The 25,382-nt window shown below is 29.4% G+C and overlaps 5 protein-coding genes across 8 annotated transcripts in view; 2 read left to right on the plus strand and 3 right to left on the minus strand.

Moving 5' to 3' along the window:
* The window catches only part of LOC119604744 (SET domain-containing protein SmydA-8), a 9,572-nt gene extending 9,047 nt beyond the window's left edge, over positions 1 to 525 (minus strand). The window contains exon 1 of the mRNA XM_037957552.1: positions 1 to 525. This exon is cut by the window's left edge and continues 82 nt beyond it. Coding sequence (XP_037813480.1) covers positions 1 to 295 — 295 coding nt within the window. The 5' untranslated portion in view covers positions 296 to 525.
* Positions 526 to 1,700: 1,175 nt separating this feature from the next.
* On the plus strand, positions 1,701 to 10,971 carry LOC119604745 (voltage-dependent anion-selective channel). Of its 4 annotated transcripts, none has more exons than XM_037957554.1 (3): positions 1,701 to 1,843; positions 9,425 to 9,972; positions 10,046 to 10,971. In XM_037957554.1, exons 2-3 carry the CDS (start codon positions 9,425 to 9,427, stop codon positions 10,344 to 10,346), a joined length of 849 nt encoding a protein of 282 aa, XP_037813482.1. In that variant the 5' UTR covers positions 1,701 to 1,843; the 3' UTR covers positions 10,347 to 10,971. The 4 variants fall into 4 exon arrangements, with proteins under 4 accessions (XP_037813482.1, XP_037813484.1, XP_037813485.1 ...); XM_037957556.1 differs by lacking the exon at positions 1,701 to 1,843 and adding an exon at positions 4,821 to 4,966; XM_037957557.1 differs by lacking the exon at positions 1,701 to 1,843 and adding an exon at positions 4,904 to 4,920.
* Positions 10,972 to 11,511: 540 nt separating this feature from the next.
* LOC119604746 (aurora kinase B-like) lies at positions 11,512 to 12,769 on the minus strand. The gene is made up of 3 exons (XM_037957558.1): positions 12,574 to 12,769; positions 12,030 to 12,515; positions 11,512 to 11,962 (listed from the first exon to the last, which is right to left on the minus strand). The coding sequence occupies exons 1-3, from the start codon at positions 12,705 to 12,707 to the stop codon at positions 11,608 to 11,610; spliced, it is 975 nt and encodes a 324-aa protein (XP_037813486.1). The 5' UTR covers positions 12,708 to 12,769; the 3' UTR covers positions 11,512 to 11,607.
* Positions 12,770 to 14,306: 1,537 nt separating this feature from the next.
* LOC119604747 (aurora kinase B-like) lies at positions 14,307 to 15,684 on the minus strand. The gene is made up of 3 exons (XM_037957559.1): positions 15,400 to 15,684; positions 14,859 to 15,341; positions 14,307 to 14,804 (listed from the first exon to the last, which is right to left on the minus strand). Exons 1-3 carry the CDS (start codon positions 15,531 to 15,533, stop codon positions 14,453 to 14,455), a joined length of 969 nt encoding a protein of 322 aa, XP_037813487.1. The 5' UTR covers positions 15,534 to 15,684; the 3' UTR covers positions 14,307 to 14,452.
* A 725-nt stretch (positions 15,685 to 16,409) lies between these two features.
* LOC119604728 (leukocyte receptor cluster member 8 homolog) lies at positions 16,410 to 23,704 on the plus strand. Its single transcript, XM_037957532.1, has 6 exons — positions 16,410 to 16,631; positions 16,765 to 18,242; positions 19,015 to 19,708; positions 19,773 to 19,974; positions 20,057 to 20,264; positions 20,435 to 23,704. Exons 2-6 carry the CDS (start codon positions 16,927 to 16,929, stop codon positions 20,589 to 20,591), a joined length of 2,577 nt encoding a protein of 858 aa, XP_037813460.1. The 5' UTR covers positions 16,410 to 16,631; positions 16,765 to 16,926; the 3' UTR covers positions 20,592 to 23,704.
* Positions 23,705 to 25,382: the final 1,678 nt, after the last annotated feature.

Here is a 25,382-nt window from a genome sequence, read left to right on the forward strand (position 1 = left end):
AAATCTTACATTCTCCCTGATGATCTCGCGATTCTTCGCATTCACCACACAACGGCCAATCACATTTAGCACAACGATCCATGGAGTCACCATCTTCATCGAATTGTAGATCACGATAACAACCTAAACACACAATACCGCTATTCTGTTTGGGTCCCCAGGCAAAGGGAAGTTCATCGACCACCACCTCACTCTTACGGACATGTTCGCTAGTTACGAGACTGCGACCAAAGCGTGGATTGAATTCAATACGTGATTTAAACATTTCACCACAACTGTTTTGTTTAGCACTCATGGGTGTTACATTAATAACTGGCCGATTTAACGGTTTATTTGGAATATTCGTGGTTAATTCTTGTAATTCAATTATTTTTGCAGAATTTTCTAATAACTCTTTGTGAAGAAAAAAATTTATTTAATTTGTATTTATTGTTTAAAAATAAGACAATCTATCCTTAACGTTGTGTTCGATTAAATAAAATGAATTAATTAAAACTGCAGATTCTTATGTTGTTTTGTTTTTCAATATTGATCGTATGTGTGTCGTATTTTCCTCTTTTTATATTTTTTCTTTTATTCAGTCTATTTTTAACGAATATGTGTATCTTTTAAGTTAATAATGAAATTTTGTTTTCTTCTATAATAAACATGTTTTTTACGTTGCATTTAGTATTTTGTATATATTTTTACTCACGTGTGTTGAGATTTTTTAAATAGAAAAATCTAGTGTTTTTTTAAGATTGTTGTTATTTTGTTTGTTTTTGAAAACAAATTATTCATGAACATTTGTATATGTTTAAATAATGTATCTTATTAATTTTTCATAAATTTTCTCAATCTTTCTATTTTGTAATTATTGTTAAGATAAAAAAAATCTAGCTACCTACTTATCTATCTATCTATTTATCTACCTATCTATCTATCTATCTATCTATCTATCTATCTATCTATCTATCTATCTATCTATCTATCTATCTATCTATCTATCTATCTATCTATCTATCTATCTATCTATCTATCTATCTATCTATCTATCTATATATCTATCTATCTATCTATCTATATATCTATCTATATATCTATCTATCTATATATCTATCTATCTATCTATCTATCTATCTATCTATCTATCTATCTATCTATTTATCTATCTATCTATATATCTATCTATCTATCTATCTATCTATCTATCTATCTATCTATCTATCTATCTATCTATCTATCTCTATCTCTATCTTTCTATCTATCTATTTACCTATCTATCTATCTATCTATCTATCTATCTATCTATCTATCTATCTATCTATCTATCTATCTATCTATCTACCTTTTCCTTGTCCTTTTGACATGATAATTTAAGTAGAAAATATTAAACATCTTTGATATACATATGTATGTATATATTTGTTAGACCAATAAAATAAAAAGTGTAGGAAATCGGAAAATATTTGTACCCGCAATTATCTAAAAACGGGAGTACGGTTGATGAAAATGTGGAATTCAAAACATAAACTTCACAAGTAAGATTTTATTCAAATCGGAATAACTATTTAAAAGTTACCGATTTATTTCCCTTTATAATTCTCTATACCACTGTGCTAGATTTATTCATTTCGAAATTCACACTAACTATTAGACAACTGGCAACTTTAACATGAAAACAAAACATCCGGCAATACCTTTAATTTGTCACTTTTCAACGAGTAAGGAAAAGAACAAAAACAACGAGTAACGAATGTCTAATTTCATATTTCACTTTGCAAAAATTGTTACATTACTTTTGTGGTGTTGTTCGTGGTCGTACTTGTTCCTCGCTTTGCAAATAACATACATTTGAATAAAAGTAAGTAATAAGTATTAGAAAAAAATAATTAATAATACAAATAAAAGAATGAACAGATAGCAATAAAGTGTGAACATTTTCAAGAAAAACAATTGCAATCTTTTTTTTTTAACTTTACAAAATCTACAGCGAAAAATTAAAATGAAAAATTATCAAAGTGATTTCATAACCTAGAAAAGAAATCGACAATCGAAAAAAAGCCAGCAGCAGAAAAAATGTGATGTGTGTATCGAGTGTAAATGTGTGTGAGAGTGTGTATAAGCTCTGCAGATGAAAATTGACGAACAAAAAGTATGAAATTTGAATGAAAATTTTTCCCTAAATGGAAAATAATGAGGAAAAATCATGCCATGTAGTCTAAAGAAATCATGTTTTAAGAGAAACAATGTAAATTTAATGTAAAATTAGTTGTTATTTAGTCATGTCAATTTATCTAAAGACAATAATTAAAGTTTTAATTACAAATTTATCTACAATATTCTATTAGATAGCTGCCGGAACATTGTTAAACGCATGTTAGCCGGTCAATCACTTTTATACCAAAAAAATAAACTACTGCCTAGCGCTCTGCTAGCTGCGCTGTTCGCGTAGACCTCTGCCTTTTTGAAACTTAAAAAGAAAAAAAACTAAAGAGACTTGTTCATTGCGCCAATTACGTAACAGTCGTTTTTCACTTTTTATTACACAGAAAAGGAAATTTATTTTTCTTATTTTCTTTATTTTCAAATTTAAAATGTTTTTTATAAATATTATTACAATTTTGTTGTAAATTTATTGATAATTTAAGAATGGTGTGATATTTTTTTTGAAGAATATTCCAGAACCTGTTTGTGTAGTCTTTTTTTAGGTCCATTTTAATCATGTGAATATCTGTTTTGTTCTTTTGATAAATTTCGCACCTTTTTTCATTTATTGTATATTTCTTATCTGCTTACTAATCTTATTTCCATTTGTTTGTTTTTATGTTTATACACTTTTTATTATTTTTATAATCATTTAGGTTAAATTTTTTTTTATAGTTGTTTTGCATTATCTAAGCTAATATTGTAGTAATATTTAAATATAATTGATATACTGTATATCTTTATCACTTCCCCTTTAAAAAAATATTTTGATTATGGTTTGTTCTGCAGATCTTTAGTGTGATTGTCAGTTATTAATATCAATTTAGTTTGTTGAGTCTGTTTGCCTTTTTATTTGTTGTTTGTTCCCCTCCCCTTAACAGTTTAGCTATAAATATGATAAAATATGCATAATATTGTGTTATGTAAAAATTTTTGGACATTTTTTTTATTGAAATTTTAGATATTTATAAGTAAAATTTTATGAAAAATATATCTTTAAAGTTTTATAACTTTCATGATTTAAGCAGTTGTTCTTTTACTCCCACATCCACTTTTGAATATGTTAATTATTTTTAGAAACTTTCACAAATTGTATGCAGATGTGTTAGTTTGAATTTACCAATAGTTTTTTTTACTAGTTTGTTAAACTTAGTTTATTTTATTTTTTAAAAAAGTTAAGAATGCCGAATTTTTAATCATTTAAAATTAAATTCAAAAATTCGGCATTCTGTTCGAAAGTTCTATGGATTTTTACGAAAATAACAATAGATCATAATGATTCTTGAAAAAAATCAAAGTTATATTCGAAAACTTTTAAAGCTTTATGAGCTTATAAAGCTGTTAAATCTCCCTCTATATCATTTAAGTTCTATGTATTTAAGACCGATTTATTGTATTTTTTTAATTTCGAATTTAAATATTTTGAAAATAATTTCCCAAATTACAGGAATATGCAAGTATTTTTAATAAAGGTTCACAAGTTTTTTAAGCTAAGTTCGAAAATTCAAAGAAAAATATTAAATTTCGAACATAGACTTTAATAGGTATATGAATTTTAAAGTATTTTAACTGTAGTTTCGTAAATTCAAAGTTAAATTCGAAAAAACGCCAGCCCTGTTAAAATAGTTTTTAAATCATAAGGATTCATAAAAATATATTGGTTCTTTTTTTTCAAAATTGTTCAAGAATTTCCTACATAGATCACAAATTCAAAAATGTTCATGAATTTTAAATTAAATTAAATTAAAATATTATAAAAACACTTTAAAACTCATGAATATTTTTGAAATTATTTTTAAAATTATGTGAAATAATCCTTAAATCTCCAAATTTACTAAAGTTTTCCCTTTCGAACATAGAAACTTTGAATATAACCACCCAATTTTTAAGGATTTAGAAGTATTTTCAATTTATATACAGCATTTCACATTTTTAGGTCATGTTCGAAAATTCGAAGTTAAGTTCGAAAAAATTTTAAAGCTATTAAAATAATCTCCAAATAATGAAGATTATAAAAATTATAATTTTAGTTTAATTTGAAGCCAATTTCTTTAAATTTTTCAATTTCGAAATAAAAATTTCAACAATATTTTACCAAATTTTAATTGTTTTCGACGAGGTTTGAATTAATCAGCTCATACTTATTGATTGTTAACTTATTGTGTTGATTTTTTATTATAAATTATTAGTCATTTATTAAAAAAAAATTTGTATTGTTATCAGCCAAATAAAACAAACACTCTTTGTCAATCAAAGAAAATATGTAATTTTTTTTTATTTTTAACACTTCTTTTAATGAGTATTCCTATTAGAATGCACAAAATGGTGACGTCACAATAAATTTAAACAAAAAATCAATAATACAAGAATTTCTTCATGGTTGCCTTTAGGGATGGGGGCGGGGGGTGTAGAGCATAAAACTATTGTTTTCCTCTTAGTTTTTGACTAGTGGTGAATGATATTTATGGTGTATGTAGGACAGCTGTTTGTTGTCTAATACAAGGCAGGGTGAAAATTCAAGCAACGAAACAATTTTCACCCCTTAGAAAGTAGAGGAAATAGAAAACTAAAGAAAAATATATTGAAACGCAAAAGCTGTAAATAATTTACAAAATTTATATAGCTGGCACAGTTGTCTTTTGTTGCTGTTTGCAAGCAAGGTGGTGCAGCATTATAAAAAAAAGAATTGAAATTTTATTTAAAAAAAATAAAATTCTAAAACAAATAGTGAAAGTAATTAAACTATAAAACACAAAAACAAAAACCATAAATAAAAAAAGTACGTTAAACAAAGAACTTATAAATAAACTTATAACACAAATAAAAAAAAAATAAATCATAATAAAAAAAACACTTGCGTGACCTTTAAAAACTAAAAAACAAAAATATTAAAATACCAAAATAATCATACTAACCTTTACAATTATAGTTAATATGTGTAAAATAGCGAAAAAAAGAAAGTACTTTAAAGTTGTGTAATAATTTTTAACTCTTTAACTAAACAAACAAAAAAAAAAACATAACAATTATGACAACCACTATAGTGGATTCTAAAGCCAATGTTATTAAAGATAAGAAACCAACACCCTTGCGTATTTTAGCCACATTTTATTTTCAGCCAGCCACTTGGTTTTCATCAGCTAGAAATTATGTTAATAATGTTAGAAAATTCAATAAAGATTTATTAATTTATCAAGATGAAGATTACTGTAATGAGGCAAGTGTGTGTGGTGTGTGTTTTTGCTTAAGGATTTTTTTCTTAATTTTTAAAATTTTTCTTTAATTTTCCTCTATAATATAAATGATTGGCTTGTGATTACATCATCATTATCATGTTTGTTCTTCTGCCTTTATTTTTTTGTCATTAGTTGCCAAACTATGAAAAACAAATTTTTGTTGTGTTTTTTTAATATTAAATATTTCTTTTCCTTTCTCTTTTTCCACATTTCTAACCCTTTGCCAGAGGTACAAGAATATCTAAAGTTTGTTGTTAAAAAAAAAAAATCTTATTTTTTCCATTTTTGTTCTCTTTTGCTTATTTCATATTTTTCTATATTAGTTGTTGTTTTACAAAAAAAAACACCTTTTTATATTTGTTAAATATTTTCTAAATTTGTTGTTGTGCACTTAATAAAACAAATATTTGTTTTTATATACTCGTGCATACATATATTTTGTGGTCTTTGTTTTATTTTTATTATTTTTGTTTTAACCCTAAATTGTTATTCTTGGTGCAAATTTTTTAACCACAAAGCAGTTAGTTAATGTTAATCTAACTAAGAATTCTTAAATTAGTACTCAGTTACAAAGGTTAGGTTAGGTTACGTGGGTTGCTCGCTAGCAAGCGAGTTCACTCGGAGGCCTTGTGGCCCATTGTTATACCCTTAGAATTACCATTCCCTAGCGATGAGAGAATGGTTACCCTCCCTAATTTCGTTGACTACTTGGTCCGTTCGGTCTCCATGTGAACCAGCCGGTGCTTTTAATAAAACCGATCATGTTTATTAGTGACACATCTCTGAGACAGTCTAGATCATGGAAAAGAGCTCTACCCAGATAGAGTAGTCTGTGCTCTTGTAAGGCTGGACAGTCAAGAGATAAGGGACTCCTAGTCCTATCTGTTGTCAGAGTGGGCCAGAGCAGTCTCGATATTCTCAGTTACAAAGGTATAAGATAAAATAATCTCCATATCATGAGGAATCATTAAAATATAATTATACCCTACACCACTATAGTAGAGAGAGTATTATGAGGTTGTGCTGATGTTTGTAACACCCAAAACTAGGGTTCTATAGTTGAAACGAAAAGTCGACTTTTCGACTTTTTTCATTTAGTTAAAAGTCGAATTTTCGACTTTTTTCATTTAAATAAAAGTCGACTTTTAGACTTTTCGACTATAAGTATTTCATAAATAGCCGACTTTTCGACTTTTTCCGACTTTTTTCGACTTTTCGATTTTTTCGACTTTTTGACTATTTTCGACTTTCTGCTTTTTTCCGACTATTTTTTGACTTTTTTCGAGTTTTTCCGACTATTTTAGAGTTTTTGACTTTTTTTCCACTTTTTTAAAATTTTTGACTATTTTTGACCTGTTTCTACAATTTTCGATTTTTCGACTTTTTCCGACTTTTCGACTTTTTACGACTTCTCGACTCTTTTCGACTTTCTTCGACTTTTTTCGACTTTATTCGACTTTTTTCGACTTATCGACTTTTTTCGACTTTCAGACTTTTCGACTTTTATTCACAAAGTCGACTTTTTTCACAGACGATAGTCGAGTTATCGACTTTTATGGAACAAAATAGTCGACTTCGACTTTTTTCGACAAAAAGTCGATTGTTCGATTATTCGAAAGTCGATTTATAGAACCCTACCCAAAACTATTGGTCCCACACCCACCTTAAAGTATACCAGTCAGCTCAGAATCACTTCCTGAGTCGATTAGCTATGTCCGTCTGTCTGTGTGTCCATGAGCGCACGCTACAGGTCCCAATTTTCAAGATAATTAGAAGAAAATATTGACGAGGACGAAGCCTTTGGAAAATGGTTGAAATCGGTCCATCACCCCGAATAGGGCTTTTTGAGCCTATAATTACGTTAAATGTTGTAGAATCTCTACAAAAATCCACAAATCTTAGTTTTATATAAGTTTAAATGATACTGCAGATTTTTGCAATAATCGGGCCTAATTAGACACTAGCCCCCATAAAAAGTCTCCATCAGAAAATGACTTGTAGTATCACGATGAAATTCTGCATAAATAACTTTAATATCATCGTAAATGGCACTACCAAAATTTATAGGGTAGAAGGGGGATCATACGCCATAGGGGCACATCTGCCAATAGCGAATAACTTGAAAACCGAGTAATCGATTTTATCGCATTATCGAATTTTGTTTTCGTTTATCGATTATCTATCATCCCTGAAAGTTTGAAAGATTAACTTTATATATGATGGGAGGCAGACGAGATTAATTGTTTTTCAAAGGGCTGTGAAAATATTTCACTGTGTGAATTTTTTGTGCTAACTTTTTTAGTTTTTGTGATAGAAAAAATATATTGATCAGTGATAGAACGTCAATAATAGTGAACAATAAGACATAATAATTTTTTCGATAATATAATCTGAAGCCCGAAAAAAATTAAAACTAAACCCCAGAATATATGTAATGCTTGTGATGTAGAACAAAATTTGGTTAAAATATAGAAAAAATCAATAATAATTTGTTTTAATTTTTTTGTTAAGTTATGTGAAATAAACAATAAATATCTGGTTTATTATACTTTGTTAAATGAATTAAAATATAAAACAGCGAAATAAGTTTTTATTTTTTAAATTTTTTGGTTGATTTTACTAATGACAAATCTGCCCCATCCTCTTGGCGTATTTACCCCATGGATGGGGCGGTATCACCGTTTTTGGTCAGTTCAGAAAAGTTAAAAAAATATGTACATTAGGATGACTTAGGAAAGATTGAAAGGGATAAAACTAAAGCCAACATATCTAAGTATCCGAAACAAGAAAAGAATAAAGAATATGTATTGTGGTTTTAATTTGAGGCCGCCTCAAAAAAAAAAGTGGCGTATGGTCCCCCTTCTACCCTACAGATAGGACCATATTTACATTTGGCCCTATATAACCACCCCTTTCAGAGAATAATTTTTTTGGAAAATATTTCGGAATTAAGGTAAAATGCTTTAATTATGTTCGAATATATGAGTAAAATGTCCTTACATTTTGCTGACAGCTCAAAATTTTGTCCCTTCAACTCTGTTTAGTGTTAATACAAAAAACTATGTATCACGTGCTTTAGTTTATGAGTTGCTTTAAGAATTATGTATAAGTTTTGCTTGGCTGGTTGGTTGTTCTGCTAAATATTTTTTCTCTTTTCTATATTCTGCGGTGCTTAAAAGATTTTTTTAGTATTATATAAGAAAATTTCATGTATGAGTAATTTATCTCTAATAACTATGACCTAAAAAGCTTGTTTAGATAATTATTAAAGAAATTTTACTAAATTCTTTTACATTAAAATAAATTTTTGTTGAAAATAAAATTATTTTTTAAAAATAATTACAATTACCGGCTTTTTTTGCCATTCAATAATAAAAAAAGTCTAAAAAAACTATTTCCTACTCTTTACACACACATTATCTAAAAATAAAATGCACGCGCTAGACATGATTGCATTTACACGTTCATTGAACTGTTGGCTTTTTCGCTTTTTACAAAAAAAAATCTAAAATAAAAACTGAAATTTTTAAATTAACGTCATTATTAAGTTCTTTTTCTAGTTTTTAATTAATAAAAAACGTTTGTTAAATTTATTAATTGTTAAATAGTTTATATTTTAATAGGCTGACTTGTCTATCATTATCATAAGCATTTTAACTTGATATTAAGTCTAGTTGTTTTTAAACTGCTGACATTTTGTAAATATATTTATTTTTCCATTTAGCAATAAACTTTTAGTGAATAGTAGAATAGAATAGAACAATACATTATTAAACTTATATATACAAATCTTGTAGATTTTTGTAATATTTTTAATAATTTCCACAAAATATTTTAAAAAATTAGTTTTTTTCATGTTTCTGAAAAAAGGCCTTTAGAAACTTAATTTCTCTAATACATATTTCTATATAATTTATATTCTCTATTTATTAGTTCATCCTTTGAACAAAAATAACATTTTCCTTTTTTTTAAATGTTTCTTTTCTCTTTTTTTTTTCCAGATGGCTCCTCCATCATTCTCTGATTTGGGTAAACAAGCTCGTGATATCTTTGGCAAAGGTTATCACTTTGGTTTGTGGAAATTGGACTGCAAAACCAAGACTGCCTCCGGCATTGAATTCAGCACTGGTGGTCAATCCAATCAAGAATCCGGCAAAGTTTTCGGTTCTTTGGAAACCAAATACAAAGTCTCCGATTACGGTTTGACTTTGACCGAAAAATGGAACACAGACAACACTCTCTTCACTGAGGTGGCCGTACAAGACAAATTGTTGGAAGGTTTGAAATTGGCTTTCGAAGGTTCCTTCGCTCCCCAATCCGGCAACAAATCTGGCAAATTCAAGGTCGGCTATGGCCATGAAAACGTCAAGGTCGATTCCGATGTCAATGTTGACTTGAACGGTCCCTTGATCAATGCCTCCGCCGTTTTGGGTTATGAAGGTTGGTTGGCTGGTTACCAAACCGCTTTCGATACCAAAAACACCAAGTTGACCAAGAACAACTTCGCTTTGGGCTACACCACAAAGGACTTTGTCTTGCATACAGCTGTGTAAGTATTAAAGAATACTTCAATAGAAAACAAAAATTTTAATTAATTTATTTCGTTTTCCTATTAACTTTAGCAATGATGGCCAAGAATTCAGCGGTTCCATCTTCCAAAAATGCTCCGACAAAATCGATGTTGGTGTACAATTGTCCTGGACCTCTGGTACCAACAACACCAAATTCGGTTTGGGTGGCAAATATCAATTGGATCATGATGCCGCTTTGCGCGCCAAGGTCAACAACAACTGCCAAGTCGGTTTGGGCTATCAACAAAAATTGCGTGATGGCATTACACTCACTCTTTCCACTTTGATCGATGGCAAGAACTTCAATGCCGGTGGCCACAAGATCGGTGTCGCTTTGGAATTGGAAGCCTAAACCACCAACACCAATTCTTAAGTTTTTTTTTTAATTAATACTAACACTACCAAATAAAAAAACAAACAACAACAAGAAAACAAAACCAACCAACTCCGTTCTTTTGTTCACAAAATATATTACTTCAACAACAACAACAGAAAACAACTCTCAAATTAAGTGTGTAAGAGAAAAAACAAGAAACAACATCATCTCAGCTATTATACAAACAACAACAAGAGCTACAAATTACACTTTTATTAAATTAATAATGTTAAAAATTATTTAAACAAATTAATAAGAAAAACAAACAAAAACATACAAAACAAAACAATTTAAAGGTCAGTTTTTTTTTTTCTTCACTGTAGAACAATACCTATTTTTTAATTTAGTTTTAAAAACGAAATTAAACGAAACAAAAAGACATCCTCTCTAGACTATACCACACACCTTCAATCCCCTGCAACCCACTCTCCTCCCTTTATATTTCTTTAAACTGCCTCTACAACTTGTTAAGAATTGCAATAATTATTACTAATAATAACAAAAACATAATTATATTTTAAACTAAGTGGCGCAGTTGTTTTTAAGTTCTTAACTTTTTTGAAACAAGCTAAGAAATTAAATATATTTGCAGAGCAACGTCTTTGTGCATTTAAAGTTATTTCAAAATGGCAAATAAACATTTTAATGGTTTTCTAAATAGGGGTGTGAGAAGCAAGGCTATTGGTTTTTTATTAACCAAATTGAATATTGAAAAAAATTCTTGAAGTTTGAAATCGTTTAATCTAATACTTTTCGTATAAATATTTTATAAACCTTTTTAAATTGCGGTTTTTAATTTAGAATGGCCACTCTATTAAATTATTGCAAAATATTTGCTGCCTTAAAGTATGCTACAAACACTTATCATCCGGGCGTTCCACATGTACAATAATTTAAAATTCGATTGGTATAATACTTTTAGACTACCGGGGTGTTATTCACCCCTATTCTACAATTCGAATCGAAATTTTCGCTTGGATATTCTGGCTTTCGATTCGACGCTCCTTCACTAAACTAAAAAGTTAAAATGAAGGAAGATACGATCACAAAATCGAAAAGCATTGAAGCAAATGGGATTTGCTTCTTATTTTTCTTATCATTACATTCGTTGCTGAATGCGAAAACGTAATCGAAAAACAAGTCTTTTTAAAATGTATTTTATTAAACTTGCAACATAACTTAATCTAATATTTTGGGAAAAAAATAAATTTTGTATAATTCACATAAAAATTACAAATTACTTTTCTTGTGCCTCCTTTATTGCCAATTGATTATTACGTATTTCCATATTCTGCTTAATCCAAGAGTGCTGCATTACACCCACCAATGTAATACGATCACTTGATGATTTACGCAACAATTTCGATATGACGTCTTTAGCTCCCACCGTCAAATGTGGCGGATAATTTACTTCTACCCGACGAATTTTCTCATAAGTCTTATCGGTGTCGTTTGATTCGAAAGGTGCAGCACCCACTAGAAATTCATAACATAAAATACCCAAACACCATTGGTCCACCGCATCATCATAGGTACGACCATCTACCATTTCGGGTGGTATGTAATCTAAGGTACCGCAAAATGTTTTACGTCTAAATAGCGATGGAAAAGAGAATAAGTATAACCGCTGAAAAGTGATTAACAAAAAAGTCAACTTACTTATTCGATACCGCATGAGCTGACCAACCAAAATCCGCCAACTTTACATCATCCGATGCCGTCAACAGAATATTCTCCGGTTTCAAATCACGATGTATTACCTTGTTCAAATGACAATAGTGCAAAGCATCGGCGACTTGATAAGTATATTTAGCAGCTCTCGGTTCATCAAAGCGATTATTTGGTGAGTTTCGTAATATTGTATAGACCTCTCCCTGGGAGGCCAACTCTAAGGCCATGTAAATACGTTCCTTATCATGGAACCATGTCAATAAACGTAAAATATTCGGATGTTTTAGTCGCGATTGTATTTCGATTTCGCGTAAAACCTGTCGCTGTACATTGCCTTTGCGCAACTCTTCCTTAAAGAGAACTTTCATGGCCACCATATAATGACTGCTGCGCTCGCGGGCCAAATAAACACGACCGAATTTGCCACGGCCCAAGTGAGCACCCATTTCAAAATCGGCTGTTGTCCATTCATAACTAAGTATAACAAAAGTAATTATAATACCCTTTTCTGGTATTCCTATGATTTACTTACGGTTGTCCATACGCCTGATGCTGTAGCATTTTTTTGCACAATTTTGTTACATATTCTTTATGTTCTTCCGGCACATCTTTCATTAATTGTGGCAAATCGTTCCTATTCGGTGGTTTGGACTTTGTTTTGTACATTTTAATTAGTTATTTTTTTAATTATAAAGTATTTATTTTTTCTGTAGAATTGTCAGTAGAAAAAGCCCGCTGCGCGTCGGCTTTCAAATTTTATAGTGCTGCCAGATGGCGGTGTTCACAACAAAATGCCATACTTTACGTTCCATTGAAAATAGTAGTGGCAAGGTTAATTTTCTTGGCATTACAGCTTAATTACAATTGGAACCTCTGTCGACAAACCACAAAAAAGAGCAAGCGACGTATTAAAATTAAGCGACTGTCGACAGACCACATTTTCTGACTTTTATTAGAAAAAATCAAAGCAAAATGATGTTTTTGTTTAAAATTAGAATTATTTTTTAAGAAATAAATAGGAATGGTTAAAAAATTATTCAGAATAAAGTAAAAGAAACAAAACAATATGTTTTCGCATTTTAATTTTTATTATTTTCATTTAATATCTTCTGTTAATAATAACACATGGCGAAATTGCGCATTATGACAACCCAATTTTTGCAAGATTTTTAGCAAAATATTATGAACATATGGCATCGCTACAAGATGAAAATATGATAAAAATGAGAGGATCTCCAGAGACGATATTTTGCTCTCCATACAAAATGTATGAAAACTCATTGTCGACAGCGGTTGTGGTTCCAATTGTAATTAAGCTGTTATCTGTATCCAGTGTTGCCAGAAAATGAATTTCAAAATATGCTAAAACTTGAAAAACTAAGTGCTAAAATGTTCTACGGAAGAAAAAAAGTGCTAAAATTTTTTAATCTAACAATACAATATAATTGTTTGTTTTTTCTAGTTTTTATTAAAATACTGATGATGTAGTGCATGACTCCAATATTTCTGGTACTATATCTTCATCGTAATCCTCATTTTGATATTTTTCAAATGATCGTATTTTATTTGTAATATAATTTTTTAATACTAATTTTTTAATACTAATACTAAATTTCAATACAAAATTTGATTTATAAAACTTGTAATAAATTAAAATTTGTTTATTATTAAAGCCCTAAGTGTAACAGCATGCATTTTCGAAATACAATTCTATTCGAATTTGTATTATTGAACATAAAAATTCAGCTTAAATACGATTTCGAATTTTAATTATAGTCTGATATAAAAAGCCTTTCAAGTTCGGTATTAGAAAAAGGTGAAACGGGCAAAGACAATACAAAAATAGACAATTCATTAAATTAATTTTCACCGATAAAATTTTTAAAATTATATACATAGATATATTGAATTTTAGCGTGGTTCCGGTATATTTAGGACATTTATTGACGAAAAACTAACTTTTTGAGGTTTGAAAAGAGGGCTAGTTGCAAAAATGGATCGTTTCTCATATATTTTTAGTGTTTATAAGTGAAATGTTCAATGCTTGTATAGGTAAAAAATCTACATATTTTTAACTATTTTCAATATGCTTCGTCCTTAAGACAAAAAAGGGTGTATAGTATACAAATAATCGATAAATTATCCTTTTTATCTCATATAAAAAGTTAAATATTTATTTCATGGAAAATTTTCTAAAACTTAGAAAAACTTTTTCATCATTTCGATTTAAGAAAATTTTCTAATATTGCAACAAAAAATATTTTAAATTTCAATAGTTTATTTTAAATTAAACATAAATAATACAATTTTATTTCAATACATATCAATTAACCTAATTAACAAAATTTATTTAAAAATTAATAAAAGCAAATCGATTGCATTTCACACTTTAAAGTTAGCGAATATAATCATCACTGTTTCGCTATCATTTCTTCAAGTTGAGCATTACGCTTCTCCATATTGTATTTAACCCAAGGATGCTGCATAACATCAACTAAAGTTAGACGCGAACTGCCCGCTCTGCGCAACAATTTCGAAACAACATCTTTGGCACCAGTGGACAAAAAATTCGGATAATGAACTTCTAAACGACGAATCTTTTCGTAAGTCATCTCAGTGTCATTCGACTCGAAAGGTGGACTACCGATTAAAAATTCATAACATAAAATACCCAAACACCATTGATCGACCGAATCATCATAATGGCGACCATCAACCATTTCAGGAGGCAAGTAATCTAAAGTGCCGCATAAAGTTTTGCGACTTAAAAAAAGAATTGTTAAAAATCATTTAAATTATAAAGAAAATATGTCTTACTTCTGTCTGGTATGAGCAGACCAACCAAAATCCGCTAATTTGACATCATCCGATGCGGTCAACAAAATATTTTCCGGCTTCAAATCACGATGTATAACATTATTCAAATGACAATAGTGCAAAGCATCCGCAACTTGATATGTATATTTTGCTGCTCTCGGTTCATCGAAACGCCGATGTGGGGCACGTCGCAGAATCTTAAAAAGTTCACCTTGTGACGCCAATTCCAAAGCCAAGTAAATGCGATCGTTGTCATGAAACCACGTCAATAAACGTAAAATATGCGGATGTTTGAGACGTGATTGAATCTCAATTTCTTTTAATACTTGGCGTTGTACATTGCCCTTTTGCAATTCGGCTTTAAATAGCACCTTCATGGCCACCATATAATGGCTGGTACGTTCGCGAGCCAAATACACTCTTCCAAATTTACCTCTACCCAAGGGAGCACCCATCTCAAAATCTCGTGTAGACCATTCATAACTGTACGATTTGTATTTATTTAGTTAAATTATTAAATAAACAATTTCATCTTACTTACGGTTGTCCATAGGACTGATGCTGCATCATTTTCATACACATTTCTTTGACATAATCCTGATGTTCATCGGGTACATGCTCCATTAAGTGGGGTAAATCAGCTCTAGTTGGTGGTTTTTTCCTATATTTATCCATTTTTTCTAAAATACTATTTTTAATTGTTTGATATTCTATCACAAACTAAATTGAATTCCGCCAAAATTTTCGTTTTTGTTTTTAAATGGCTTTATAAAGTTGCCACATGTTATTTTTAGCTTGTGTTTAGTAGCAGTGTTGGTTTATCTTCACCAGTGTTGGGCAAATTATCATAGCTGCCAACACATAAAACGTCAGAATGTTTTAAGAAAAACATTTATAGCCCTTATATAGAAAAAAACTTTCTCAATAAATTTCTTATATGAAGAAAATATGCCATCAATTTTTATTTAAAAATATTTTTCGGTAAATTTTCTAATTACAGAAAAATTTTAACATATTTTCTATATATAGTTAAATTGTCTATGTAAGGAAAATTTGGACCATATTTAATGGAACATTTTCTATTAATTTTATTAAGTATAATTTTTCTATAGAACGTTTTCTATACACTTCCTTTTTATAAAAAATATTAAGTTTATGTAAAATTTTCCTTAGAAAATCGATAACTTTTCAAAATATTAAATATATTTTTACGAAAATTAAAATTATTCAAAAAATATTTTAAAATAATTTGTTATTATATTTTTACCTTGTTACTTGTTTTTTTTGCTAATAAATTTAAGGGTTTAGTTAATCATATGTATATATGCAAACAGCAAGCTTATTAGCCTTTTTCGTTTCTTAGAATTTATATAATTTCATACCTGTTTTAATAATATGCTAATACAAACAAATTTATAAACTAATTTTGAAAAATATATACCTGTGTTATCCTCTTAACCCTCATAAAATGTACCCGTTGGTTTTACTACCTGAAATGCAACTCTGTTATACTCTGGCAATTACTGTTCACAGTGTCAATAAATTTTCGTCATTCTCGTAGTTGTCATCAAGCAGATAAAACGTAGAAAAAGAGCATGCCAGAAAATATAAGTGAAAATTAAATTTTAAAAATTTATAAAGAAAATTATTAAAAACCAAAAATAGAACTTATTAAAATAAAAAAGTGTTATAAAAATATAAGCAGAAAAAGTTAAATAATAAAAAATAGTTAAATTTATAGCAAAAGAACTTGCCAGAGAAAAAGAATAAAAGGTATTTAGAAAAAAACAAAATGGCGGATATCAAGAAAAAAATCTCTACATATAAAATACAAATTTGTGAAAATTTTATCAGTTTTTCTAAAAATTTTTCTAATTTTTGTTAAAAATTTCTTGTTTATTTTTAGATCATTGAAAAAAATTTATTAAAAAAATAAAAAGGTAAGTTTTTATTGCAAAAAGAAAGTAAAAAGGGTGTCAATTTATTGCGACTTGAGAGGTTAGAAAAAAAACGTAAAAATCGATATCTTTGAGGGTTAGTCCTTTGTTTTCTACTACGCTACATTGTAATGACTGAAACTTTGGTGGCACCTCTGATACCGCAACTACAAGAAATGCAGCAACAACCCAACAACGTTAACACCAATAATGGTAACCAGCAGGAGCAAGCCAATCAATGGGCCAGCTATAATGCCTGGTACCAGAATGGTGGTCAATATCATCAACAATATTCACCCTACTATCAATACTATATGCGCTACGGCATGAATAAGAATCAGCAGCAGCAACAAACGGGTGTTACTTCTACCATTTCCAATAGTAATGCTCCACCTGGTTTTAGTAATGCTGTAATACCTCAAGGTGATAAACATTTGCCTCCACTGCCTTCGGGACCACCTCCCCCACCTCCCAGTGGTAATGGTAATAATCAACAAAAGAATTTCGGTGGCATTAAGTTCAATCTGAATCAACAATCGCGTTTGGCAAATGCTCCCAACCCGCTGCAGCATCAGCAGGGTATGGGTGCAAATTTCAATGGTAACTTCCAAAATAATATGAAAAACAACAATCAAAATAACAATGCCAATAACAATAATAATAATAATAAAAAGAAACGTAAACGTAATAAAAATAAACAAAATCAAATACAACAACAGCAACAGGCGTTATTCGATGCTCATTTTGAAGAAAATCAACAGTTACAAATGCAAAATGGTGTAACCGCTAGTGCTGGTGGTGGTGATTTTATAAATACTTCCATACCGCCTCCACCACCGCCTCCAATTATAGCCAATGTGGATTTAAGTAAACCACCGCCACCCATTGGCAAACCTTTGACTAACAGCAATGATATGAGTTCATCTGATACTATTTTAACACAACCACAAATGTCTGCTGCCAATACAGCCAATAACAATTCCTCCCCTACTACGACTTTTAAGAAACCTAATGCTTTTCACAATCCCAATGATGCCTGGCCAGAGTCCTTAAATAATTATGTGGCTCGTTGTTATGCCAAATGTACCACGGACTTGGATAAGGATCAAATCGATATTTGTTTAAAGGGCAAAATTATCGGTGCAGCCAATCGTAATGAGCTGTGGACTCGCGATTGGGATAATGAACCCATACCCAGCGTCTTTAGCGAACGTAATAATATCAATGTTAAACTACATAATAGCAACAATAATTCACCTTCGACGCCACAAAATCAACGTAATCCGTTTCAGCATAATCATAAAAATCTTCAGTCTAGTATTCCAATGGATCATTTGAAAAATAAATCAGCTGCTGGCGGTTTATCGCGTAATTTAAATGCACGTCTCGGTCAGCGTAATTCATTTGGTAGCGGTAATAAATCCAAGGATTCTCGTAGTCGGTCGCGGTAAGTACTGCATGTTTGCTTTCATTTTTCATTTCAATTTCATATTAAACATTTCACATACTATTATAAATGGGAAGAGAACAGATTTGTATTACTTTATACTTTTTATGGTAATCAATAATACTTTATGCTTTTAAGGATATGATACAAAGATTTTAGAAGAAAAACCTTTGATTTGCTATAAATAGAATTCTGTACTAAACTAGACAACTTATATAAAGATGAATTAAAGTTTTTAGTAAAACATCTTAAATCCTTTGTGTTTGTAAAAAAATTATTAAAAATTACAAAATATTGTAAATTGGCAGCAATACAAGGACTTAATGTGTGAATATGTTTATTTTTGTTTTAAAAAATAAATAAAATTGCACGAAATTTTAGTAAATCTCGATATAGCAACAGAAAATGGGCATTTTAAGATATGTTCAAAAATTCAAGGTTATGTTCGAATAATTTTTAAAGCTTTTAAAAAAATCTGTAATATGTTAGGATTCGTAAAAATTTAGTTACTGTATCATTGTATTGGAAGATTCGTACTTTTGAATAAAGTTTAGTTTTGTTAAAAAGGTTCAACAATAATAGGAAGGATTCGTACTTTCAAATAAAGTTTAGGTTAGGAAGATCACAAAATCACATTTACATTTTTAAAATCATCAACAATCTACTGCATGCTAAAACGAAAACATTCAACACCCCATTCTGTAATAGAAATTAAAAAAAATTAACAATTTAAACCAACAAAACCCTATTTTCTCAAATTTATACTTTACAGTTCACCCTCTTCGTCTAAATATCGTAATAAACGTACATCGCGCTCGCGTTCTCGTTCACGTTCATCGTCTTCGTCTCCCACGCGTCCACGCAAAATGCGTCGTTCCTCATCTTCTTCGTCGTCTTCCTCTGGTTTTATACCACTTTCCTCTTCCTCCTCCTCCAACAACGCATCTTTTCTCAGTAAAAAACAACAGAAACTTCAAAATAAAAAGAATAAAAAACACGATTCTATCACTGCAAATGGTAGTAGTAGTGGTAAATCGAAAGCTCCCTTCTATTCTTCTTCGATTGGTGGCGCTGTAGATGATGATTCTGCACGTCTCCAACAAAGAGCGGCACGTTTTTCACAAAGCGGTAATAAGAAAACCGTAGTATCTGTAGCCAGCTCTCCCTTTACACAAACCAATAAGGCTAGTAATAGTAAAAATGCTAAAAAATTCAATAATTCGCGTTTGTATATGGACGATACGGAAAATGGTGAAAATATAGATCTTTTCGATTTACACATCGTTGGTACGTGTCGTGATTTGGAAAAGTCCTTTTTGCGTTTGACCAAAGCGCCAGCTCCCTGTGAAGTGAGACCCGTTGAAGTGTTGGTACATTCATTGGAAAATGTCAAACAAAAATGGCGTAGTAATCAGGATTATTTCTATGCTTGTGATCAATTGAAATCAATAAGACAAGATTTAACGGTAAGTAAAATATTAGCATAAAAATTTAAACTAGAATTGTTTTAACTTGTTTTAATGATTACAGGTCCAAGGTATACGTGATACATTTACGGTGGAAGTATATGAAACACATGCCCGCATTGCCATGGAAAAGGGTGATCATGAAGAATTCAATCAGTGTCAAACCCAACTGAAAATGTTGTACAGTGAAGTTGGTACTAGTGCCAATACTTTAGAATTTACCGCCTATCGTATACTATATTATATATTTACAAAAAATACCTTGGGTAGGTTTGATTTTAATTTTATAAAATTGCTAATAATTTTTTATTAATTATATTGTTTTTTTGTTGCTTTCATTGTTTTTAGACACCACCACTGTTCTACGTTCTATTACACAAGCTCAACGAGAAAATCCTGCCATTGCCCATGCTATGGAGTTCCGTTCCGCTTGGGCTATGGGCAATTACTGTAAACTATTTCGTTTATATAAAACTGCACCATTAATGGCTGGTCATCTTATTGATTGGTTTATCGAAAGAGAACGCAAAGCTGCCTTAAAAACTATTGTTAAGTCGTAAGTAGAGTTTTTTATATTTTTTAACAAATTTTTAAAAATTCGAACACGAGTACTGCAGTAAACTTATTTAATATTAAATATTTTCGAAAATTTGAACTTAATTTCGAAAATTCATTTCAGCCTTAATGCTTATCTATTAAAGAAAATATTTTCGCTTTTTCTTACAGTTATCGTCCCAACATTAGCATTGATTATATAACCGAATTGTTGGCATTTGAATCGCATGATAAATGTAAAGAATGGTTGACTGGTTTTAGTTTACCATTTGTAGGTGCTGATGAAACACAAATTGATTGTAAAGTTGCTTCAACTATAGCGATATGAAGCAATTAATAAGTAAAACAAAACAAAAAACAACGTCGTCTAAAACAACGTTAAGGAAATAATATAACAATCATTAAAAGAGTAAACTGTTTAATTGTGATTACAACAACAGCAACCAACGTTATGTTTAATAGAGGCCACAACTCCCCCCCCCAAAGAAACCTCCATTTCCATGTAACACAAAACAGTTACAACTCTTTTTTTTTTAAGCAGAAAAATCAAAAACAAAATATGTACAGATTTATAAAAACAAACAGCGTTCTCTATTCGTAAAACCAATTAAGAAAACCAGAACAGAAAAGTTAAAAAAAACCCAATTTTATCTACAAATGCAGAAAAATTAAAAATGTTTTCAACATTTTTCAAAAAATATGAAAAAAAAATATCAATTTATTCCCTTTAAGCTAAAATTTTCTCTACACTTTGGACTTGTTATTTTTATTATCATATACAACGGCCCCCTCTAAAGCAAATTATTGAAAAAAGTGTTTTTTTTTTAATATCAATGACTTTTTTGTGTGCTCTAATTGCTATAAATTATTTATTTAAATATTTATTTTTCCCAAAATCTTATATTGAACATTTCTACTCGAAAGTTAATGGTGATTTTTTTTACTAAATTCAAACCTAAACTACGTTAATTCTGGATTAATAACATAATTTCAACATATTCAATAACAATCTTTCGTTTGTACATCCTCATGTTCGGAAATTAACTACGTGAAACTTCGTCATAAGAAATATTTACTATATTTAGTATTTATTTCAAACTTAAACTAAACTTCAATGAACCAACCCCAAATGAATGCTTTCTATGCATGGCTGGGTATACGTCAGATAAAGTCATTTATAGACTTGACGAGCCATGTGTTTGCAGCAGGTCCAGCTGGAATGTTTTTTTATGGCCTTTTTGAAGCTCAAGGAATGAAAACAACTGATGCATGGAAACCTGAGTATATTTCTTTGTTTGCAGTTTGCTATTAAAGTAAATATCTCACTGAATGTCTGTCTACAATTTCGTAATTCCGGCTCGAAGGATCAACGATGTTGGGAAATCTATAGCATCTTAGAAACAGTTACTGAAAGCTGTGCAAAAATAACTAACGGAATTCTAGCATTAAATACAAAAGTATTTCAAAGGTTATATGGAATATTTGATTCGAAGGACCAAAACTTGATTGAAATCTACAAAATGTTATGAAAACTGCCTAGAGATACTTAGGAATTTGATTCGAAGTACCAAAACTTGATTGAAATCTTTAATACTATGAAAACTGCCTAGAGATACTTAAGTATTTGATTCGAAGGACCTATAATATTTAAATCGCCTTGGAACTATAGATATGGCATAATATATAAATGAAAGGTCAAGTTTAGAAGTTGATTGATGTTTAATAATGATAAACGAATAGTGTACAAAAAGGAAATGCAGAATCTCGGAAATCAATTAAAATAGCAAAATATTGAATCAATTATCATCGTGTCTTCAAAATAGAAGTCCTCGGAATGAAATCATGACAATTTTTTTAAGGTCTCAATTAAATGTTCCAGTTTTGGCTGATGATTAGATTTCAAAGTCATATAGCTTGCACATAAAGTAATCTTCTTCGCAAACCATCGACCTATGAAATTATCTTAACATTTGCTGCTTCACATCTTAAATAATCTTTGAAATATTGGTTTCTTTCGAACCTACTGCAATATGAATTATTCTTTTATGATTGAATTTTTCTTAGGATCTTAAGATAAAGGTTTCCGCAGTCAAATAACCTACGAAATTTGGAAATCAGCAAGGATTTCTTAGCTGATTCATATTTCTAAAACTCAAGTTGTTTAAAAGTTTTAGCCCGTTCCGAGGAATGATTAAACAACTTCAAAAAAGAAATTACCGAATTAACAACATTTAAGGAAAATAATGAAAATGAAAGATTGCAAAAGTATTAAAATTCTAATATTTAAAAAAAATTATTAAAAATTTGGAAATTTTACAACAAAAAGGAAAATGTTCGATCAATTTTTATACAATAATATAAAGGAAACATGCAGCTGCAGGGTAATATAAAGTCCCCAACATCACAGACAAGTAAATCATAAAAATAGTTTAAAATATTCGTTAAACTAAGACCAAAAGTACTTATGCAAGTCCCTGGATTAAAACTAATTTAAAAAGCTTTCACTTCAAGTTAAAAACATACAAGCCAAGGAGTTGTTAAAACAAAAATTTAAAATTTATAAAACAAAAGTAAAGCAGTAATAAATACAACAACAAAGCGGTCTAATTAAATTAAAAAATATCTCAATAAATGAAAATCTATAAAAAAATTTTAAAAAAGAAGTGAAAATGAAAAACTGGCAATTAAAAAAAAAAATACAAAATTATTAAAAAAAAAAAATAAAAAATATCAGTGATTTAGTTTAAGGACTTAACAAAGGGATAAATTGATAAAATAACAAAGACTCTCTTAGAAATAATTAAACCAACTCCACTCCCCAGAACTTTAAAACTAAAAGTGATGATAAAATAAAACCCTTTAACTTCATTTAATAGCCTAAAAACAACAACAACTAAATAACATAATCCTTTTTCCTTTCTTTAATAATAAACCATGGTTAACTACCCTTTATATGTTAGAAAAAGCAGACTTCCCACTCCCTACATACTCTCTCTATTGCTCTTTGTTCACTAACAATTTGTTTGAAAAAATTTTTTTTGTTTAAAATTTTTCTTTTTTAATTTTTTTATTTATTTATTGTTTTTAATGTTGTAATGTCTATTTATTCTTTTTTTTGTTAAAAACAAAAACAATTTTTTTGATATATTGTAATGTTTAAGGAAAGATTTTATTCGAAAAAAAAAAGAAAAAACACAAATTTTTTTTTTTGGCCAACTTAAATAATTGTTAACATTAGTATTATTACTAAAAACAAAACACACGCACAACACAAATCAAACCAAAAAAATTAAAACTAATAAATGTTTGTTTTTTCTCTGAGAAAATTTACTAAAGAGAAACCAACACTATGATGCCGCCCAGCCAGAGTTAACCCAACATCACATTTAGCTGCTAAACAGAAAAACTCTAAACTCAGCCCTACCGGTTAGTCTGTAAAAACGAAGTCCAGCCTGATTAACTATAACAGCAATTAGCAGCCTGGGTTATCATCCCTACTCTACACTATCATCACAGCTGCTGTCATTCAACAGTCGTAAGCATGTCTGAATTTTTTTACTTTAAATTTATATAGATCTTTATGAAAAATATTATAAAATAATTATTATTCTTTAATTTTAAACTCTTTATAAGAGCCATTAACCTCTTTAATCATATTATTCTTCAAAATTTGTTTTTTTTTACAAATAAAAAAAATCAATTTTTTTTTTAAATTTATCTCTAGAAGAAAAACATAATAATGAATTAAAATGTAAACATTGGCATATGGTTCATTTATATATTAGAAATCTTAATTATTGCTAATATTATTATTTTTTTATTTTTATTATTCTTAGTGTTAGTTAAGTTATTTTTAATTATTATTATTGTTAATTAATTTTAAATGTATATATAATAAGTGAATTTAAAAAAAAATATCTAAACATTAGCACACACAACAAACAAATTACTAATTTTAATGTTAATGTCAAGCTGTGTGCTCACCTTATATCCACTGGGCGCTGACATTATCCTTCAACTATAACAACAACTGGTGGCACGTATCAAAAAAAAAAAATATATATAAAGAAAAAGAAATTTCGTTTCAATAAAGCGTTTGAATAAATAAATAATAATTCTTTGTGTTTTATTTATAAAATAAAATCATTTATTAAGTACTTGTATGTCGAACTGTTTAAACACCCCTATTATGCGTTCGTGCTGATGTTTGTAACGCACAAAAATATTGGTCCTACATCCACCTTAAAGTATTTCGAGTATGTCTGTTTGTCTGTCTTGTCTATATCTATTAGGGATGCCAAACGGGACTGGCTTTTACAAATCCCGGGATTCGGGATTTTGAAAATTGCAATCCCGGGATCCCGGGATATTTCGGGATCCCGGGATTTTTCGGGATCCCGGGATTTTTCGGTATTTCGGGATTTTACGGTATTTCGGGATTACATGAATTTATTTATTTTATATATGAAAATCTTTAAATCATCATATTTGTAAAGAAAATTGTTTAATTTTGTGGAAATTTAGCAGACAGAAGATATATTTAAATTAAAACAATCCAATTAATTCCAATTTTTAAATAAAAACTTTCAGAATTGCATAATTTCTGAAACTTTTTAAATACATACTTCCTTCCTAAATAAATATCAAGTTCCGAAATTAGACATAAGCACTTTTTAAAACCTCATACTGTTCCATGTGAACTAATAATTATAACAGATACCAATTCAATTATCCGTACATCAATTTAGAACCTATTCTTTGAAAAATATTTGGAACTTTACACAAAATACATGTTAGTTTTGGAACATGTTATTATATTCGTAGTATTAATTTAAAATTTTATGTGCATTCAGAACAAGGTAATTTACCTTTACCGGTATCACTCAGGTTTGTAGAAAGTTAGAAATGTAAAATCCTCTAGTATTGAAAAATAAAGTTTGTATTCGACTGTGCCGAAATTAAATACCCACCATCAAAATATTGTAATGTATTGATATTAATATCAGCATCAATGTGATTTTCAGAGGAGGTCCAATTAGGTTTTCTTGTGTCAATTTTGGTCCAAATTTGCATCACAAATGGAATGAGTCTTCTAACTCGTGTTTTTAGCTTACAGATA

This window comes from Lucilia sericata, unplaced genomic scaffold (genome assembly GCF_015586225.1).
Source record: "Lucilia sericata isolate MDLA Ls3-8-SP2 unplaced genomic scaffold, ASM1558622v1 Contig000422F_arrow, whole genome shotgun sequence".
Taxonomy (NCBI): domain Eukaryota; kingdom Metazoa; phylum Arthropoda; class Insecta; order Diptera; family Calliphoridae; genus Lucilia; species Lucilia sericata.

Coding starts and splice junctions, on each gene's coding strand:
- LOC119604746 (XM_037957558.1), bottom strand. CDS start 12,707: ATGTACAAAACAAAGTCCAAACCACCGAATAGGAACGATTTGCCACAA. Junction 12,516..12,573: donor CATCAGGCGTATGGACAACC/GTAAGTAAATCA, acceptor TGTTATACTTAG/TTATGAATGGACAACAGCCG. Junction 11,963..12,029: donor GCTCATGCGGTATCGAATAA/GTAAGTTGACTT, acceptor ATCGCTATTTAG/ACGTAAAACATTTTGCGGTA.
- LOC119604728 (XM_037957532.1), top strand. CDS start 16,927: ATGACTGAAACTTTGGTGGCACCTCTGATACCGCAACTACAAGAAATG. Junction 18,243..19,014: donor GATTCTCGTAGTCGGTCGCG/GTAAGTACTGCA, acceptor TATACTTTACAG/TTCACCCTCTTCGTCTAAAT. Junction 20,265..20,434: donor TTAAAAACTATTGTTAAGTC/GTAAGTAGAGTT, acceptor TTTTTCTTACAG/TTATCGTCCCAACATTAGCA.
- LOC119604747 (XM_037957559.1), bottom strand. CDS start 15,533: ATGGATAAATATAGGAAAAAACCACCAACTAGAGCTGATTTACCCCAC. Junction 15,342..15,399: donor CATCAGTCCTATGGACAACC/GTAAGTAAGATG, acceptor CAAATCGTACAG/TTATGAATGGTCTACACGAG. Junction 14,805..14,858: donor TCTGCTCATACCAGACAGAA/GTAAGACATATT, acceptor TCTTTTTTTAAG/TCGCAAAACTTTATGCGGCA.
- LOC119604745 (XM_037957554.1), top strand. CDS start 9,425: ATGGCTCCTCCATCATTCTCTGATTTGGGTAAACAAGCTCGTGATATC. Junction 9,973..10,045: donor TTTGTCTTGCATACAGCTGT/GTAAGTATTAAA, acceptor TATTAACTTTAG/CAATGATGGCCAAGAATTCA.